Below are 18,310 nucleotides of genomic sequence, written 5' to 3'. Positions count from 1 at the left end.
CCTGCCTTTCCCAGGTGCTGTGGCCAGAGAGCTCTTTCTATGGATTTCATTGGAACAAGAAAGAACAGATTGGAAAACAACAGGAGTACAGGCAGTAAGGATTGACAGATGTGACAACTATGGCTTGACAGCCACCTGCCAGACATGACGGCAGATGTCATATAGCTGAATTCTCCAACTGATTGCAGTGAAATGGGGCAGTGGGAGACGACAACAAGTGCTCACAGCCTACCTGATGAGGGACTCCAGTATGGCAGGTGTGGGCCCCTTCTGGAACTCCAGTTCTTTGTAGTGCAGTGCTTTGGCATATGCTCGGCACTTGGCAGCTCTCTCACCCAACAGCACAATGCCATTGTCATCTCTCAGTGGTAGGGGGCCCTACAGAGTAAAGCATAGGAACGTGGTAGGTGGAGCACAGACAAGAGTAGGCTGTGTAGACGCTTTCCCCTTCCACAAGCTCGTCTCCTATCACTGTCCTCTGGGACAGAGGGAAAGTCTCACCTTGTCACTGTGTTCCATGAACTCAGCCAGGTTCAAGAGGGTTTGCGTGACTTCGGCGATGTCTTGAGAAGTGAGAGCCAACTCAATGCTTCTGATGAGCTCATCTTGTTGATCTTCATTCAGTTCAGACCAGCAGGACACAAACGCAGCATTGAAGAGATCCCTGTAAGCACGGGGGACAGAGGAGGGTGTTAGAACGAACACACACACACACACACACACACACACACACACACACACACACACACACTCACCCCTCTGCCTGGTGCCACAGGTACTATCAACCTGTTTGTGGTACTGCAGTGCTGCCTGATAAAAATTGCTTGATGTTATCTTAACCTTCCTCAAGCAGCATAGTTAACTGCTGGTCATTAAATACCTGACTATGGAGAACAAGGAGGAAAGTTTAAATTAAAAGAACCACATGTACCTACTGATTATTAATCATTTTGCTTGTCTGAGCCAGGGTCTCTCATTGTAACCCAGACTGGTTTCAAACTCACAGCAATCCACCTGCTTCAACTTCCCAATTGCTGTGACTTCAAGCATGCATCGTCAAGTCTGGCAACGCCAAGTGTACCTTTTAGGGCAGGTACACTGGAAATATGGGGTTGTGGGGTGGGGAGGAGAACATAGCAAACTAGCTTGTCTTTACAGTTCTGTTCCTGGCAGTTTATCCTCACTTCTAAATGAGCAGATTTAGGAAACAACAGTCCTTAAGTGATCCTTGGAATATTTCCTGGACAATGTCCAAATTCTTAAGATCAAAAATGGCAAAGGCAGCGTCTGCTACTGCTTTCCAAGCATATTCAGAATGTTTCACTGGATAATTACACAAGAGAGATGACAGCAAACCCAAAGCACCAGCAGAGAGCATCCACACAAAGGCTTATAAGACTTCTGGCCAGTCTCCAACAGAAAAAGAGCTATTTCCAAGATCACAACACCACTTGAAATCACCACAATGTCATGTGGATGGATTCCCCCCACATCTAGCCTCTACCATGCCTTCCACTCCACTTTTCTAGGCACTGTGGCCTGTGGTGGGAGGGGATTGGAAACTGTAGCCTGTCCCTGCAAAGGATGGTTTAGAACTTGCTTCACTTGATGATACACATTTCAAGGTTAAGTTAGACCAGTGAGTATAATTTTGGAATTTGGTAGGAAAAACAGAAAACAAAAAAAACCCACCCCAAATTTGAATTTCTAATCTGACTGAACAAGTCTAGCATAAATGAAGAAGAAATAAGCTTTCCTTATCTACTCAGAGGTGACAATGGATCCCTGATGTTAAATTTGGGACTAAGTTAGTAAGCACCCACAGCTTCTCTGGGAATGACATTGTGCTCAGAGGTGACCTGGGCAGAAGAGTGACATGGGACATCAGCTGGGCATGTGTAAGCCACACACTAGAAACAGAGAACTTCTAGACATGGTTTTTCAAACATTAAAAGCAAAACCAAACTGGCTGTAGAGATGGCTCAGAGGTTAAGAGCACCGCTGCTCTTCCAAAAGTCCCGAGTTCAATTCCCAGCAACCACTTGATGCTTAGAACCATCTGTAATGAGATGTGGTGCCTTCTTCTGGCATGCAGGTATACATGCAGGCAGAACTCTGTATACATAATAATAAATAAATCTTAAAAAAACAAACAAACAAAAAACCAAAACCAAAACAACAAATCCATAAAATAATTTAAGAGGAACCAAATCATGATCAAAGCTGTATTCTAGAGCCTATGACTACTGCTAAATATACACAGCAAACCAGCTCTGCTGACAAAACTGAATAAGATGCCCTGCTTCTGCAGTCAGCTAATGACAATGGCTGTCCATTAATTAAATTACCATTTTATGCCTCACTATAAACAATAAATGTCCACTGCAGGAGGCAAAGGAAAGCCTTGAAGACGGAGAAGTGGAGGCAGGCAGAGAGAGCGCTCTGGCTCATCGTGCCATACCTGGCCATTGGGTTGTAGGCCTGTGCCAGGGCCCAGCATGAGCGCAGGGAAGGCGATGAGGAGTCCTTCAGCAGCTCCAGACTCAACCGTCTCAGCCACTCCAGCCAGTCGTCTTTGGAGACCCTTCTGGCAGCTCCCCAGGCCTGTAATAGCATAGGTGACAATGGGAAGCCATTAGCTTGAAGGGCCAGTTGCAAAGCACTGCCACCTATGTCACTGCTCTGCTACCTTGGTTTGTAAAATCATACCTAGTATGATAAAGCTCCTCCAGAGCATGAACAAGAGTTGTATTTAATTAAAACACACAAAGCAAAAGCAGTGGCCTCTGTACGCAGCAGAGTATAGGAAGGGCCATTTAGCACTGGACTCTACAGAGCCAGCATGAACAGGTCTGTGACATTGAGTGCCTTCAATGAAGCCGAAAGGCCGCCTGCAGTGCAGAAGTGAGCTGGGCGCTCTGCACAACTCATCTGACAGAGAAGAATCACTCACAGATAGAAGAAAAGTGGCCAGCCAGGTCATAGCTGAGGCCACAACAGATGGACCAAGGGGCTTTACTCAAAGCAATAACCTCTCCAGACAGCAAGTTGGCTCTGTGGAGCTGAGGTGTGGCTTAGTAGTTGAGATCCTCATGTGCGAGGCCCACGGTTCCATCCTGGCACCACAAAGTATTCCTGGGCAGCCTGAGCAGGTAAGTGGAAACTCCAGGCTCCCGAGCAGTCTAGCATAAAGGTCAAAGCCACACCAGGAACTCAGAGCCTTGAATTTAAGTCTCGGTTATGTAACTTTTGGCTCTCTGATCGTGGCAACTATTTAGGAGCATGTGTCTGTCTCCTTCTTTATAAAATGACGTGTCAGCATCCACTTCATAGAGCACCTTAGGGATTCACTAATACACCTAATGAACTTTAGCAGTGCTTATCACACTAGTGTAGTGTCTGAGTGTCATTGTACTACTGCACCTCAGAAATAAGGAGATTTGATTCCCAGCACCACAGAATAGAAGAAACTTCAAAATTTTTGATAAATGCATTAATCCCTAGTTATTATTACATAACTATATGGAAGCATATTTTCACTTGCAACAAAACAAATTCAAAAGTCAACTATGGGCCTGGGATGGTGGTGCACGCCTTTAATCCCAGAACTCAGGAGGCAGAGGCAGGTGGATGCTCTGAGTTCAAGGCCAGCCTGGTCTACAAGTGAGTCCAGGACAGCCAAGGCTACACAGAGAAACTCTGTCATGAAAAACCAAACACACACAAAAAAGTCAACTATGGAGGGTTTTACTTAGGATTTTGGAACTTCATCTGTTCTCTTGGAAAGATAAACTAGAAATCCTCCTGTTGTTGGGTTGTTAAAAGTTGATGTCTATTTTCTAGGTCCTGGACAGTGGGGCTGGAGAGGTGGCTTCAGTTAAGAACATATCCTGCTCTTGTAGAGGATCTGAGTTTGGCTCCTAGCACTCACACCAGGCAGCTCACAATAACCTTTAACTTTAGCTACAGGGCATCAGATGCCCTTTTCTAGTGTTCATGGGTACCCATATGCATAAGCATGTACCCACAAGCAAACAGACACAAATACTATATATATATAAGTAATATATATATATAAGTAATATATATATATATATATATAAATATATATATATAAACAATTTCTTGGGGCTAGAGAGATGGCTCAGAGGTTTGAGCACTGACTGCTGTTCTAGCGGTTCTGAGTTCAATTCCCAGCAGTCACACAGTGGATCATAATCATCTATAATGTGATCTGATGCCCTCTTCTGGCCTGAAGATGTACACGCAGGTACAACACTGTATACATAATAAATAGATAGGTCTTAAAAAAAATAATTTCTTAAAAACATTCATGAAAGCTGGGAATGGTGGTGCATGCCTTTAATCCCAGCACTTAGGAGGCAGAGGCAGAACTCATCACTGTGAATTCAAGACCAGTCTATGTACAAAGGAGTCCAGAACAGCCAAGGCTACACAGAGAAACCCTGTCTCGAAAAACCCAAGCAAACAAACAAACAAACAAAACTCTGTCTCAAAAAACCCAAGCAAACAAACAAACAAACAAAACCCCCAACCATTCATAAGGAGACATTCACAAAGCAGAGAAGAGTTCCAGAGTAGGGGGAACTGCCTGGACAGATGCTCTGAGCCTCTGTTCGGGTGCAGATATACTTATGGCCTCTTTGCCTGTTTCCCCTTGTGTGAGGTGTTGCCAGGTAGTCCTGATAACCATGTGACAGTGCTCTGTGACTCATAACCTTGGTCTTCCTTTGAAGTAGCAATTGGGAAGTCCCCAGAGGACAGGTAGCACTCCTACTAGCCCATGGACATCTGACCCCTTTATCTTAAAGCAGCAAGCATTTCTTAGCTTCTGTGGGGGAGCAAAGTTACTGATAAACCTCTACTGTTTAAGCTGGGTGTAAGAGAAATGGTGACAGAGAAAGGTACCAGGCAGACACGGGACCTGGCACCTGCTTAGTCTCCAGAGATGTTGGATGTAAAACATGTGGAAAATCAGCAGCCTGGCATATTGAAAACTGGCAAAATAACTAAGGTTATTCTGTGCAGGTTCTCCAGAGAAGCTTTGAAATGGCTTGCTTTTAGGAAAATATATGATGGTATACTTGGCAAAAAGCTGGCCAGCAGAGACAATTCCGTACTTAGTATTAGTAGCAAAGTTATAAAAGTTAGATCTTCGCTGGGCGGTGGTGGTGCATGCGTTTAATCCCAGCACTTGGGAGGCAGAGGCAGGCAGATCTCTGTGAATTTGAGGCCAGCCTGGTGTACAAAGTGAGTCCAAGACAGCCAGGGCTACAGAGAAATGCTGTCTCGAGAAACCAAACCAAACCAAACAAAACAAAAATCAACCAAAAGTTAGATCTTCAAAGTGTGGTCCATGGGCCGGAAGTATCACATTCATACCTGAGAGCTTATTTAAAACACAGTTACCAGGCCTGACCTCAGACATTCCACACCAGAGTAAACATTTTAATAAAATCCCTAGAAACTAGTAGGCCCAAAGGGAGGCAGAGAATCAAAACAAGCAAACAAACACAAAACAAAAACAAACAAACAAACAAAAACACTGCTTTAATAAAACAGCCTACATCAAAAGCCGGGTATGGTGGCGCAGACCTTTAATACCAGCACTCAAGGAGGCAGAGGCAAGCAGATCACTTTGAGTTCAAGGCCAGCCTGGTCTACAAGGCAAGCCCAGGACCGCCAAGGCTACAGAGAAACTCTGTCTCAAAAAAAACTAACTAAATAAACAAATATAGCCCAGGTCTATTTAATGCTAATTAGGGGCTTACCAGCTGCTGTGGTTTGACTATAAAATACCCCACAGGCTCAGGTGTTTGACCCCTGGCTCCCTTGCTGGTGGTGCTTGCTGCCTAGGAAGGTTATAGAACCTATATGAGGACATGAGTCACTGGGAGATGGCCTTTGGTGTCATAGCACTGCCCCACTTCCTGTTCTGTCTCTGCTTTCTGAGTGTGGACATGATGTGACCAGTCAGCTTCCTGCTTTCTGTCTTGCCTTTGCCCACCATTATGGACCATGTCCCTCTGGAACTGTAAGCCAAAATACATCCATCTCTTCAGTTGCTTTAGCTGTGGAAAAGAAACTGAGATGTCAGCTATTCTCATGGCAGTGCTATTTGCAACTAAAGGTCCCCCTACTGAAGTTCTGAGGAAACACAAAAGGTACCTTTATTTTGTACATTTAAAAAAATTACAGCTAAATGTGGCTGCAGAGTTGGCTCGGCGGTTATGAGCACTTACTGCTCTTGCAGAGGTCTTGAATTTAATTCCAAGCACCCACAGGGTGGTTGACAACCATCCATAATTCGACTTCCAGGAGATCCAATGCTTTCTTCTGATCTCTGCATATTCTTGTGATTAGGCATGTAGGTGGTACAAATACACAAATGCAGGCAAATACTCATAAAATAAAAGGAGTAAATCTAATAAATTAAAAGTGGCTCCTGCTGCAATTCCAGCATGTAGGAGGCAGAGGCAAGAGGAGCATGAATTAGAGGCCAATCTGTGCTACAACAACAACAACAAAATGTCTCATGAGCAGGCAGGCAGCACATGCCTGTAATGCCACCAATCAGGAGGATGTGGTAGGATGGGGCAGGAGGATGGCTACAAGTTCAAGGTCAGCATAGACTACATAGTGAGTTCAGAACTAGCCAGGGCTGCATAGTATGACCCTGCCACAAAGCAACAGCAACAAGAATCCCAAAACAAAAAACCAAAGCAAACAAGTAATGTAGAAGAGTTAGACACAATGTCCTAAGTTCATGATGCTGAGATTTTAATTTATTTTTTATTTGTTTGGTTTTTTTGAGACAAGGTGTCTCTGTGTTGGCCTTGGCTGTCCTGGACTTGCTTTGTACACCAGGCTGGCCTCGAACTCACAATGATCCACCTGCTTCTGCCTCCCAAGTGCTGGGATTAAAGGCGTGCACCACCACACCGGCATTTTTTTTTTTTTTTTTAAAACAAAGCTCATTGGTTGGTTTAAATTCAAGGTAGTAAGAGATGAAAATTTTGAATGACAGAGCAAACCAGAGCTGTGCTTCCCACTCCCCTTGGAAACAATGGACCTGCCTTTTGGAGGTTGATGGTGCTGACGTGCAACTTCTTCATGGGTCCCGTTTCAACTGGTCCACTGGCCAGTGCATCTCCTTGGCTACTCCTTAGCATCCGATGCTGGTAAATCAAAGGGTCTTCTTCCTCATCAGCAAGTGTGTAACCCTGCAAGCAGAGATGTACTGAAAACACTTGCATCTCCACTAGATGCTTCCAGCTTACAAAACATTCCTGAACCTCAGATTTCTACCCGGAAGAGGCAGAATTTCAACAAGCAATACACACTGCACATATATATATGACGCGCGTGCACACACACACACACACACACACACACACACACACACACACACAGACACACACACACACACACACACACACACACACACACACACACGGCTAAGCTCCCTCCTGTGGGTCACTGACAAGCCTTTAATGGGTAAGGCATAAAAAACAGGCAAAGGCGAACTGTGAGCAAGAATAAAGTGGTCAACTGATGAGATCACAAATGGCACACAGCTTGCTTCATATAGCCCAAGAGCTAAGAATAATTCTTTTTTTTTTTTTGTAATCGCAAATGATTAAAAAAAATTCCCCCCCAAAAAAAAAAAAAAAAAAAAAAAAAAAAAATCCTGAGCTAGGCAGTGGTAGCACACGCCTTTAATCCCAGTACTCGGAAGGCAGAGGCAGGCTGATCTCTGTGAGTTCGAGGCCAGCCTGGTCTACAGAGCAAGTTCCAGGACAGCTCTGTTATACAGAGAAACCCTGTGTCGAAAAACCAAACAAAACCAACAACCAACCAACCAAACAAACAAACAAAAACTTCTGGGCTGGAAAGAAGGCTCAGAGGTTAAGGGCACTGACTGCTCCTCCAGAGGTCCTGAGTTCAATACTCAGCAACCACATGGTGGCTCACAGCCATCTATAATGTGATCTGACGCCCCCTTCTGGCCTGCAACACCCATATATAATAATTAAAAAAAAAATTCTTCACAGGCTGGGGATACATAATAATTTTTTTTTTTTTTTTTTTTTTTTTTTTGGTTTTTTGAGACAGGGTTTTTCTGCATATGTAGCCTTCGCTGTCCTGGACTCACTTTGTAGACCAGGCTGGCCTTGAACTCACAGCGATCCACCTGCCTCTGCCTCCCGAGTGCTGGGATTAAAGGCGTGCGCCACCACGCCCGGCATAATTTTTTTTTTTAATCCTTCACAGGCTGGGGAGATAGCTCAGAGGTTAAGAGCACTGCCTCCTCTTCCAAAGGTCCTGCGTTCAATTCCCAGCAACCACATGGTGGCTCACAACTGATCTGGTGCCCTCTTCTGACATGCAGGCAAAACACTGTATGCTAATCTAACTGGACTGAGGCCAGACTCCTTAGTTCTGTGCTGTGTGTGGCTACTTTTCAGCCAAAATGAGAAGCTTCAACTGAAAACACACAGCAAACAGTGCTGACATGTCTGCCAGTCCTACTCAGGGTTACAAAGCTAGACATGGTCTACCCTTCGCTATGACAAGAATGCCAAGAAGGAGAGATGCCGAAGACCATGGAGCAGAAGGGTACCTGCTCACCTTGACGATTCTGCAGATAAGCACATCGTAGCGCTGGTGGTTGATCCGGTGTCGCACTAGGACTTTATTCACCATTGGAATGAAAATTTGGTACTATGACAGAAAGGAATAAGACAGCAGAAGCTATTATTCTGGAGTACATATAATAGAGTTCACTGTTGTACAACACTGTACAGCTTTCCGTGCTTGGCTGGTCTCTGCTAGTCCCTAGAAGTCCTTTCCCCACCACCCCAGCTATAATTCCAGGCCAGTTCCCCATTGCCTTCTATTTGGCTTTCCTCAGTGGCCAGGGTTCTTTCTTTGCAGTTCATTTCCCCACATATCGCTGACAATCATTATTTTAAAATATTATCAATTATCAGCAGATGGAGCCCAAGATTCTGTATTCCAAAGATGCTTCCAGGCATAAGAATTCTGATGGTGCTTACTTTGGGACCACTTTTTGAGACCCTCTGCTTTACATCCTGTCTAATCTCTAAGACCTTTGCTAAAAGTACGCCCACATCACTGTGGGGATTACTCTGTTCTCCAGCTGTGCTACAAACTCTTGCTGCCCGCCGCACCCTGTGTACTTGGAGCTAAGCATGTCTCCAGGTAAGCACATCCCTGGAGCTAGGGTTACTGGAGTCAGGTCTCTGTTTAAATGACAGCCCATCTGAAGAGTCTTTCCTATCTACCCTGAGTAGAACAGCATTTCTCCCCACTTTTACCTAGCACAAGGGGGGGGGTGGGGGTGGTGGTGGTGGTGGTGGTGGTGGTGGTGGTGGTGGTGGTGGTGGTGGTGGGTGGGTGGGTGTGTGTGTGTGTGTGTGTGTGTGTGTGTGTGTGTGTGTGTGTGTGTGTGTGTGTGTGTGTGTGTGTGTACTCACTTTGTTTCCCTGGAATGTATGTGCTATAAGAACAAGAATTTGAGCTGTGTGTTGGTGCACGCCTTTAATCCCAGCACTCGGGAGGCAGAGGCAGGCGGATCGCTGTGAGTTCAAGGCCAGCCTGGTCTACAAAGCGAGTCCAGGACAGCCAAGTCTACACAGAGAGACCCTGTCTCAAAAAACCCTCTTCCCCCCCAAATTTTGTTTTTCTGTTTTCCTTTTGAAAAAAAAATTTTTTTTTTAATTTAAATCTTCTTGGCAACAGGGTCTCGTGTGTCTCAGGCTGTAGATAAGGGTGTTCTTGAATTCTTGCTCCTCCTGCTTACACTCAGGCTGAAGCTGCAGTGGGCTGGAACCCAGGGCTTCCTTCATTATCGAGGTAAGCACTCTACCACCTAAGTTTCAGCCCCGGCCATTTCCTGCAAGGTTATCTCTTGAATAACACTTAACCTACACAGGTGCTTCAATTAAAATTGTTGAACAAAGAAAAGCAATAAAAATGGAAACAATTTCCTATTCTCCACTAGTGGAAAAGACTTACACACTGGCCTATGTACTAGTAACTGGTAACGTTCACAAGTTTTTTCTTCCCAAACAAGGTACACGAACATGGGTCCCATCTTACCTTCTTCCCCAGCTGGAAGACAAGTGAAGACAGTGTGTCCATGGCTGTGGAGCGCAGCTCTGGACTCTGGTCCAGTGTTCGAACAATAGGGTGAATGATGCGGGAAGCATAGTCAGTGAAATCTAGGGACTCGGTCAGGCGGTCTACCGTCTCCAACGCTGCCCTGCAACAAGAGCAAGCTGAGTAACAACAGCATCGAGGAATGGGAAGGAATGGCTGTGAGGTGTTGAGTGAACCCCAAATATGCACACCAGAAGGGCAGCAATAAGACTTCCATAATATGGGTCATTTGTGAACTAAAATAACTGGAAGTGAATAAAACGAAACCACAAAGATGGCCTGGCAGAACAGGGTGCTTACTTCCTTGATGGCAGCGGGACTTCAGGAGCGTCAAACAGCTTGACGATGGGCGGCAACAACAAATGCAGATAGTCATCCAGGTTGGCGCCAAAGAGCTGGATTGCTGCCAGCAGCTGCAAAAGCGAGCAAGAGCCTGCTGGTGAACAAATACAGAAAGGCACCAAGCAGCCCCGCCATGCCTGGAGCAGTACATGGGAAACTCAGCGCTCTTCGGGGTGCTAAAGAGCCTTTGTCCACTACAATCTTTCTTTTTCTTTTTCTTTTTTTTCTTTTTTTTGAGACAGGGTTTCTCTGTGTAACCTTGGATGTTCTGGAACTCGCTCTGTAAACCAGCTTGTTAGGAAACTCAGAGATCCACCTGCTCGGCCTCCTGAGTGCTAGGATTACAGGCATGAGCCACCACACCCAGCTGGACGACATTGTTTCTCTTTATTTTATATGAGTACGTGCGACTTTGCTCGCTCTGCTTTATTTCAGCAGATGTGTATCAGGTGCCAAATAATAAAGCTGGCCGGAGAGGAGCCTTTACTAAGACCACTCCATTAAAGGAGACAAAACAGAAGGATAGTCAAGAGAAGACTGAACATTCTGGAAAGACACTGCAAGTGCTAGGTATCCGTGTTCCTGAGACTTGGTCTTGTTGAACACACATCAGATCGTCATGGCTCAGCCATCATGCATGGACTGTCTGGAGGGCTCACCTTGATAGAGACGATTCGGCCCTGGCTGTTGTCATGCATGAAGACACGCAGCATGTGCGGGATCAGCTGGGGCAAATAGAGCTTAAATTCACCTCCAAGAGCCACCACAATCTGCTCAATGAGAAGAATGATTGTGCTCTGGATTGACGTGTTCATGACCCAAAATTCCTACAGAGGGGGAGACAGAAGGGTAGTCAGGTGCCCGTTTGCTGAGAAGTGAGCCTAGAAATGAGACGGCAAAACGCAATGAGCTGCCTGCCCAGAAGACCTCTTCCCATCATCCTCTGCCTGCATGGCCCCAGCCACGGGACAAACGAAGCTGTGCTTCCCACGTGTGGATGACAACTCCTCCAGGCTGTGCTCACTCAGTCATCTGCCTAGAACCCCACTGTTTGCTGAGTTATGCCCTCTCCTGTCACTTTCTCACCTTTCCTGTTCTGCACTCATCCACTTTGGATCCCATTTTAGTTCTCCTTCCCAATATGAAAATTTGCTCGGCAAGTCTCTCCAGCTAGACTTGGGCTATTTAAAGGCAGGAGACTAGCTCAACTCATCTCTGATCCCTAGAACCAATCCGAGCACTTGGAATACTCTAGTCATCAAACTGTCTACAGAAAAACAGAAGTTCACATCTGGGTCACTCAATGAGCTCTGATGTGGTTTTGACCCATATGTTACTAGGGTTCTATCTGCTCTCTTGGAAGACAACTCAAGCATTAACAAGATTTCATGGCCTTTCAGGATTTATTACTTGGCTGGGCAGTATGTGACACCTGTTCTCTAGAAAATCTGTCCATCAGGCCCGGATACCACAATAAAGTAGATACTTTCATATCCATGCAATGACAGTCCACAGAAATTACTGATATAAGATCCTAGCCAATGACTCCAGATTCTGCAAACTGGCCCAAGTCTCTCTGACTCCATGAAAGCTGTCACTTCAAAGACAGGGGCCTACAGCTTTGTTTACAGCCTCTGGAGCAGGAGCCTGGATGGTATCGGACACTCTGCCGTGATGGCAGCACATACATATCAACACTCTCAGGCCCTGGCCTTTGCACGTGGGCAGTCAGTAAGAACACGCGGAAACCAAAGTAGGAAGTGCTGCTTAAACTTGCAGCTGGAAAACACACTCTTAGAAAACCTGTGTTTCTCTCAATAACAGTGCAGATTTTTAGGCCCCTGCTTGTCTGATGTTCATTCACTTGGACTGCACTGCGTGTTCTTCAGAGAAAGTTTCCCAACTATATCACCACAGGCTCTTCACAGAGGTTTCTTTACTCAGAAGCCAGCAGCCTGCCTGGGGATGCAGGCTACATCATTGCTTACAGACTGTTCTCTTCTCGGGCTCAAGGGAGCTCATTAAAACATCAGGATCAACAGCCAAAGGAAGAGCACCTGCTGTATCTTCTCCACTGGGACGGAACTGAAGCTGCAGTCTGCAGGCGAGGCCCCTCCCTGAGCCCCTGTGTATTGGTCATACTTCTTTTAGGTGAGGCTGGAGGGGGGTGGTGACTCAGAGGGCTTCAGCTTCCTATCCTGAGCACACTGTTTCCTTCCTGTCTTCCCTTTCCCAAGGCCATTCATGGGGCAGTTAAGCATTTGGCTTAACTTTTCCTTGTACTGAGGCCTCCATGGTAGAAAATGGGACCACAGCAGCTTTTAATGATTTATACATGTAAAGGCTGTTCTGTTCTGAACCCAGGTGCTGGGAAGTTCCTCTGGGGGAGTCAACCATTTTCATATTGGCCCTGCTGCTTTTACCAAGCTAACTACAAAGCAACTCTCCCCCATGCAATCACAGAACAGTAGAAAATGGTGTTTCTATTATTAGGGTGCTTCTAGAGAATTGCATGCTATGAAGTGCAAGGCCCCAGCCCTTCCTCAGATGCCACCGAAGTCACGTGACATTTATGTCTTTGGAGGTTGCAGGGCAAAGTGTTACCTTGGTCCTCAGTGCCCCTTAGGTGACCATGGTATTTCACAGGCCTAGGAAAAACCAATCCCCACTCCCCCCTTGAGCTGTGGGCTCATGGGTGGGAGGAAGGGGGCTCTGGACAGAATAGGAAAGCACCACTGCAGTATTGATGTGATGGTGCTTTGTTGTATGTTGAGCAAATATTCCAGAATGTCTCTAGCAGAACAATTACTTCAGGGTTTCTCTTCAGACTTTACACTTATTCTTGTACTTGGAGCTGGGAGCCTGCAGCATCAGTCCCCACCTACTCTGCTCCTGAGCATCTAGTGGCTGACAGACACTGTAGAACCTTACGTCCGCAGGAACTCAAGAAGGAAATCCCCATGTTATTCAAACTCATTGCCGGGCATCCCTCAATCCAAACGCAGATGAGCAGGAAAAGCAGTAACTTGTACTCACTCTCATGAGGGTAACTATTTCGTCCATGTAAGGACGGATGTGGCTCTTCACAAAGGACACCAGCATTCCCAGCTGCTGGAACAGAAACTGAAACGGACAAGATCACCAAGTTAGCAGCTGAAGGGTACAGAGCCCACAGGCTTACCCAGAGGCAGGCAGAGACAGCTATGGGGTTGGTTTCCACAGCATCCCATCCACTGAAATTTAAGTAGATTTAAAACCTGCAGTGGTGAAGGGGCTGGAACCTTACACACTAGGACAGCCAGTTACTGCACGGCAGGAGCTCACAGCCAGAATGGCTGGTTCACACTGCTGTGCAATCTCCTGTACCCCGCCTCTCAGTGGGAAACTGCAGACAGCAGCACTGTGCTCTCAGACTGTCCCCAGGTGCTACTCCAGGCCCTACATGCCCAGCACCAGAGCAGGGGCTGAATCTGCTCTGTGCAGTGTGAATGTCAGGCGCATAGGATTTTTAGTTATTAAAGACTTTAAAAAATGAGCATGAGGCCAGACATATGCCATACACCTTTAATTCTAGCACTTGAGAGGCAAAGGCATTTCAATCTCTGTGAGTTCGAGACCAGTCTGGTTGATATAATAAACCCCAGGACAGACAGTACTACATAGAGAGACAAACAAACCAAACCAATACCTGGCATGAAATTATTAGCCAACTACCAATGTAACTTGGCCCTAATTTTGCTACTACTTACTTTGCAAAATATGGGTGTAGTGGTACACACCTTTAATCCCAGCACTCAAGGGACAGAGGCAGATGGGTTTTAGAGTTTAAGGGCAGACTGATCTACATAGTGGGTTATAGTCCAGCCAGAGCTATATACTGAGACTTTGTCCCAGTAAATAAATAAAAATTAAATATAAACTCCTCATTGTGGGTATTATAATCAACTTATAAGTAAGAAATCAATTACTTTTTTTCAGACAGTGTCTGTCATGCAGCCCAGATTGGTCCTGACCTTGCTGTAGCTAAGGTGCCCCGACCTTGCTGTAGCTAAGTTGCCCCGACCTTGCTGTAGCTAAGGTGCCCCAACCATCTGTCCTCCTGCTTCCATTTCCCTAGTGCTGGATCTTGGGATCTCCAGCTCTCAATTAGGTCTTAAGATAGCTCAAAGAAATTATGACCCCAAAAGAGCAACAAACTCAGGGAGAGACTGGCTACTTTAGCCCAGGCTGGCCTCTTGTCATAACAGTGACGTCCTGAGATCATAGGTGTGAACCACCAAACCCAGCAGGTGGCAAACTAAAACTGTCAGAAGAGATGCTACCCACTAAATAAGCAGGGACCAGGAAGGGCTACGGTAAGGAAGCCCTGTGACTTTTTTTTTGTTTTTTGTTTTTTTTTTTGGTCTTTTTGAGACATGGTTTCTCTATGTTGCCTTGGCTGTCTTGGACTCACTTTGTAGATGAGGCTGGCCTTGAACTCAGTGATCTGCCTGCCTCTGCCTCCAAGGTACTGGGATTAAAGGAATGCACCACCACCATCCAGCTTGCCCTGTGACTTTTGAGTTGAACACTCATCTTCACCATATTTGTAGCATCCTTTGACTATGACAGGTAACAGTACTAGCTTCCTGCTCCCTAGCCCAGGACTTCACAGCTCTGTCTGTTCCTCTCCAGTAACAAGGCTGGACAGAATCATGCACTGTACTCTTTTCTTCATTTGGTCCCTTGGGGACGAGTAGACAGTGTTGCTTTGAACAGCAAGCACAGCATGCTTGTGTTCACCGTACTCAGGAGGTGAAGGCAGGCAAATCAACAGTTCCAGCTAGCCTGGGCTACATAGTGAGCTCAAGGCTACTCTATACTATTTAGCAAGACCCTATCACAACAAATAAATAAAATATTAAGTTATACACTCTTGGGGCTCATCAGTTGCAGAAATGAGAACAAGACACACAGAATCAGGCTCATACGCAGCCTAGTTTCCTAACAGGGAGACTCGTGGCTGCTGAAGTGTTGAAACCCAGCACAGCCATCCCTCCTATCTCAACATGTCCCTCGTGGAGTCATTGCTGCACTTTAATGGAAAGGATCACGGAACAGGAAACTCTAGGCATCATGGTTTGTCAGCTAAATGTGTTACATGAACCTGAAAGAAATGGAAAGCCTAAGCCAGAGGCAAAGCAGGGCGCTAGAGTACCAGGGGCCAGGAAAAACCACGAGACAGACACAGGGACGGGCCTCCTGGTTCCTGGCCAGCCTGGGCAGGGAAGCTGGACAGCCAATGCGTAAGGAGTGGCCACGTAAAAGCACGGAGTGCCTCACGCAGAAGCAAGACTCGCAAACCACCACCTTTTCTTCTCCCTTAGATTCTTTCCGAGTAAAATAAAGGCGAAAAGACCAACATTGTTGTTTATTTAGTGATTTACTTACAGCACAGCTTGTGCTGCATGTCTGTCATGCATAGATAAGACTTCACCTGCTACCTGGAACCAAATGGCGTGGAGAAAGAGCTGAAACAATGGGTTGTGTGTGGTTTTCTGAAACACAGCAGACTAAATAAATCTCTGGAACCTCCCACTGTGAAAAACTAGAAATTAATGCATTAAAAAAAGAATTATCAGACTCTTTTGTAAACCCAGAACTATAATGGGATGTATCTTAAGAAAAATATGGCAGGGGTGGCGCACACCTTTAACCTCAAAGCTTGCGAGTCAGGGCAGGAGGATCTCTGAGTTTAAGACCAGCCTGGTCTACGGAGTGAGTTCCAGGACAGCCAAGACTACACAAAGAAATTCTGTCCTGAAAAACCACAAGAGAGAGAAGAGACAGAGAGACAGAGTGAGAAACAGTGAATTCCAAAAAAACAAAAACCCTTCTACTGGCAAAAGGAGACAAAGAAATTGTCAGTTTTAATGTGAGGTCTACATAGAAACCTCTCCTGGAAGAGTTGACCATTTCAGGCCTGCTCTCAATGGGCTAACTAACTACTTTGGTGGCCTGGGAACCAAGCCAGACCTTAACTTCAAGTTGTTCTGGGTCACTTGGCTGAAGCACAAGCACATTTCTCCTCTGTTCCCAGATGGTCCAGAGCTGTTTCCGGAGTGCCTAAGTGAAAACGACTTACAACCACAAAACATCCAGAAAGAGACTATCATGAGGAACCAGAGAAACAAGAAGCAATGATTTAGGCCAATCAAGATTTAGGGAAAATAGCTATCATCACACTGAAAGTGTAAGTCTATTTAAAATGCTTACAGAAATCAAAGTAGGAATATAAAACACAGGCAAAGATGGTGGCACATGCCTCTCTAGTCCTAGCACTTGAGAAGCAGAGGCAAGTGGATCTCTGTGAGTTCAAGGCCAGCCTACTCTATAGAATTCCAGGACAGCCAGGACTACATATAAAAACCCTGTCTTGAAACGCAAACAAACAAAAAAGGAAACCAAAAGTAGAATGCAAAAGATAATATAAGAAACAAGAACTCAGGGCTGGAGAGATAGCTCAGAAGTTAAGGGCACTGACTGCTCTTCCAGAGGTCCTGAGTTCAATTCCCAGCTACCACATGGTGACTCATAACCATCTATAATGTGATCTGATGCCCTCTTCTGGCCTGCAGATGTACGTGCAGCCAGAGCCCTGCATACATAATAAAAAAATAAATCTTAAAAAAAAAAAAAAAAAAGACAAGAACTCAGCAGGGCATGATGGCTCAGCACTTGGGAGGCAGAGGCAGATGGATCTCTGTGAGTTCAAGGCCAGCCTGGTCTACAAAGTGAGTCTAGAACAGCCTGGACTGTTATACAGAGAAACCCTGTCTTAAAAACAAAACAAAACAAAAGAAACAAGAACTCCATCACTAAAGAAAAGCCAAGTAAGCAGACCTGTATAGGACAAGAAGGAAGTACACCTAAGGTGGCAGAAAGAATCCAAATCCAACAGAACAAGGGAAGCAGCTGGACCAGACGCACTGATTCCAGGGCAGGTTTTACTGTAATCCCAGAGCTTCTGGAACCCAAGGCAGGATGATGGAGAGCTGGGGACCAGTCTGGGCTTACCCATCCCACCCCCACCAAAAAACAGACAAACAAAATCCACACTAGGTTTTAAAGTTAGACTAGGAAGTTAATCTAACTATATTATACTACAAGGGACTAGACAAAACCAAAGTCAGAAGATAGTTGAAGTAAAGGATAGGAGAAAGCTCTCATCATTGGAGTTGGGATAGTGGCATTAGTAGTCAGAATTCAGGGCACTATTCAAGACCTGTAGGGTCACTACATAATGATCAAATATTCAATTTCCTAGGATAATATAACATATTTGCATGTACTTAAAAACATAATCTTTTTTTTTTTTTTTCCAAGACAGGGTTTCTCTGTGTAGCCTTGGCTGTCCTGGACTTACTCTGTTGACCAGGCTGGCTTTGAACTCAGAGATCTGCCTGTCTCTGCCTCCCGAGGGCTGGAATCAAACCAAGCACCACCATGCTTAATTTAAAAACATAATCTTAAGAATAGTTAAAAGGTGGGGTGGAGACACGGCTCAGTGGTGGAGAACAGACACTGTTCTCACAGCGGACTCATGGTCAGCTCCTCACAACCACATCAGGTGGTTCACAATTACTTTTAACTCTAGCTCCAGGGTACCACAGTGCCTTCTGGCTTCCTCAGGTACGTGCCACACAGACAGACAGACAGAGGGACACACACACACACACACACACACACACACACACACACACACACACGAGTCTAAACACAG

The 18,310-nt window shown here is 45.6% G+C and overlaps 1 protein-coding gene across 1 annotated transcript in view; it reads right to left on the bottom strand.

Moving 5' to 3' along the window:
• Mtor (mechanistic target of rapamycin kinase) overlaps positions 1-18,310 on the bottom strand; it is a 114,760-nt gene that overhangs the window by 69,115 nt on the left and 27,335 nt on the right. The window contains exons 19-27 of the mRNA XM_051171877.1: positions 13,585-13,671; positions 11,208-11,375; positions 10,507-10,619; positions 10,147-10,309; positions 8,653-8,745; positions 7,098-7,244; positions 2,462-2,604; positions 502-664; positions 233-378 (exon numbers count right to left, since the gene is read on the bottom strand). Coding sequence (XP_051027834.1) covers positions 233-378; positions 502-664; positions 2,462-2,604; positions 7,098-7,244; positions 8,653-8,745; positions 10,147-10,309; positions 10,507-10,619; positions 11,208-11,375; positions 13,585-13,671 — 1,223 coding nt within the window. The remainder of the gene's footprint in view (positions 1-232; positions 379-501; positions 665-2,461; positions 2,605-7,097; positions 7,245-8,652; positions 8,746-10,146; positions 10,310-10,506; positions 10,620-11,207; positions 11,376-13,584; positions 13,672-18,310) is intronic.

Source organism: Acomys russatus, chromosome 29 (genome assembly GCF_903995435.1).
Source record: "Acomys russatus chromosome 29, mAcoRus1.1, whole genome shotgun sequence".
NCBI lineage: Eukaryota > Metazoa > Chordata > Mammalia > Rodentia > Muridae > Acomys > Acomys russatus.
This window is presented reverse-complemented; position numbering and strand designations above follow the sequence as displayed.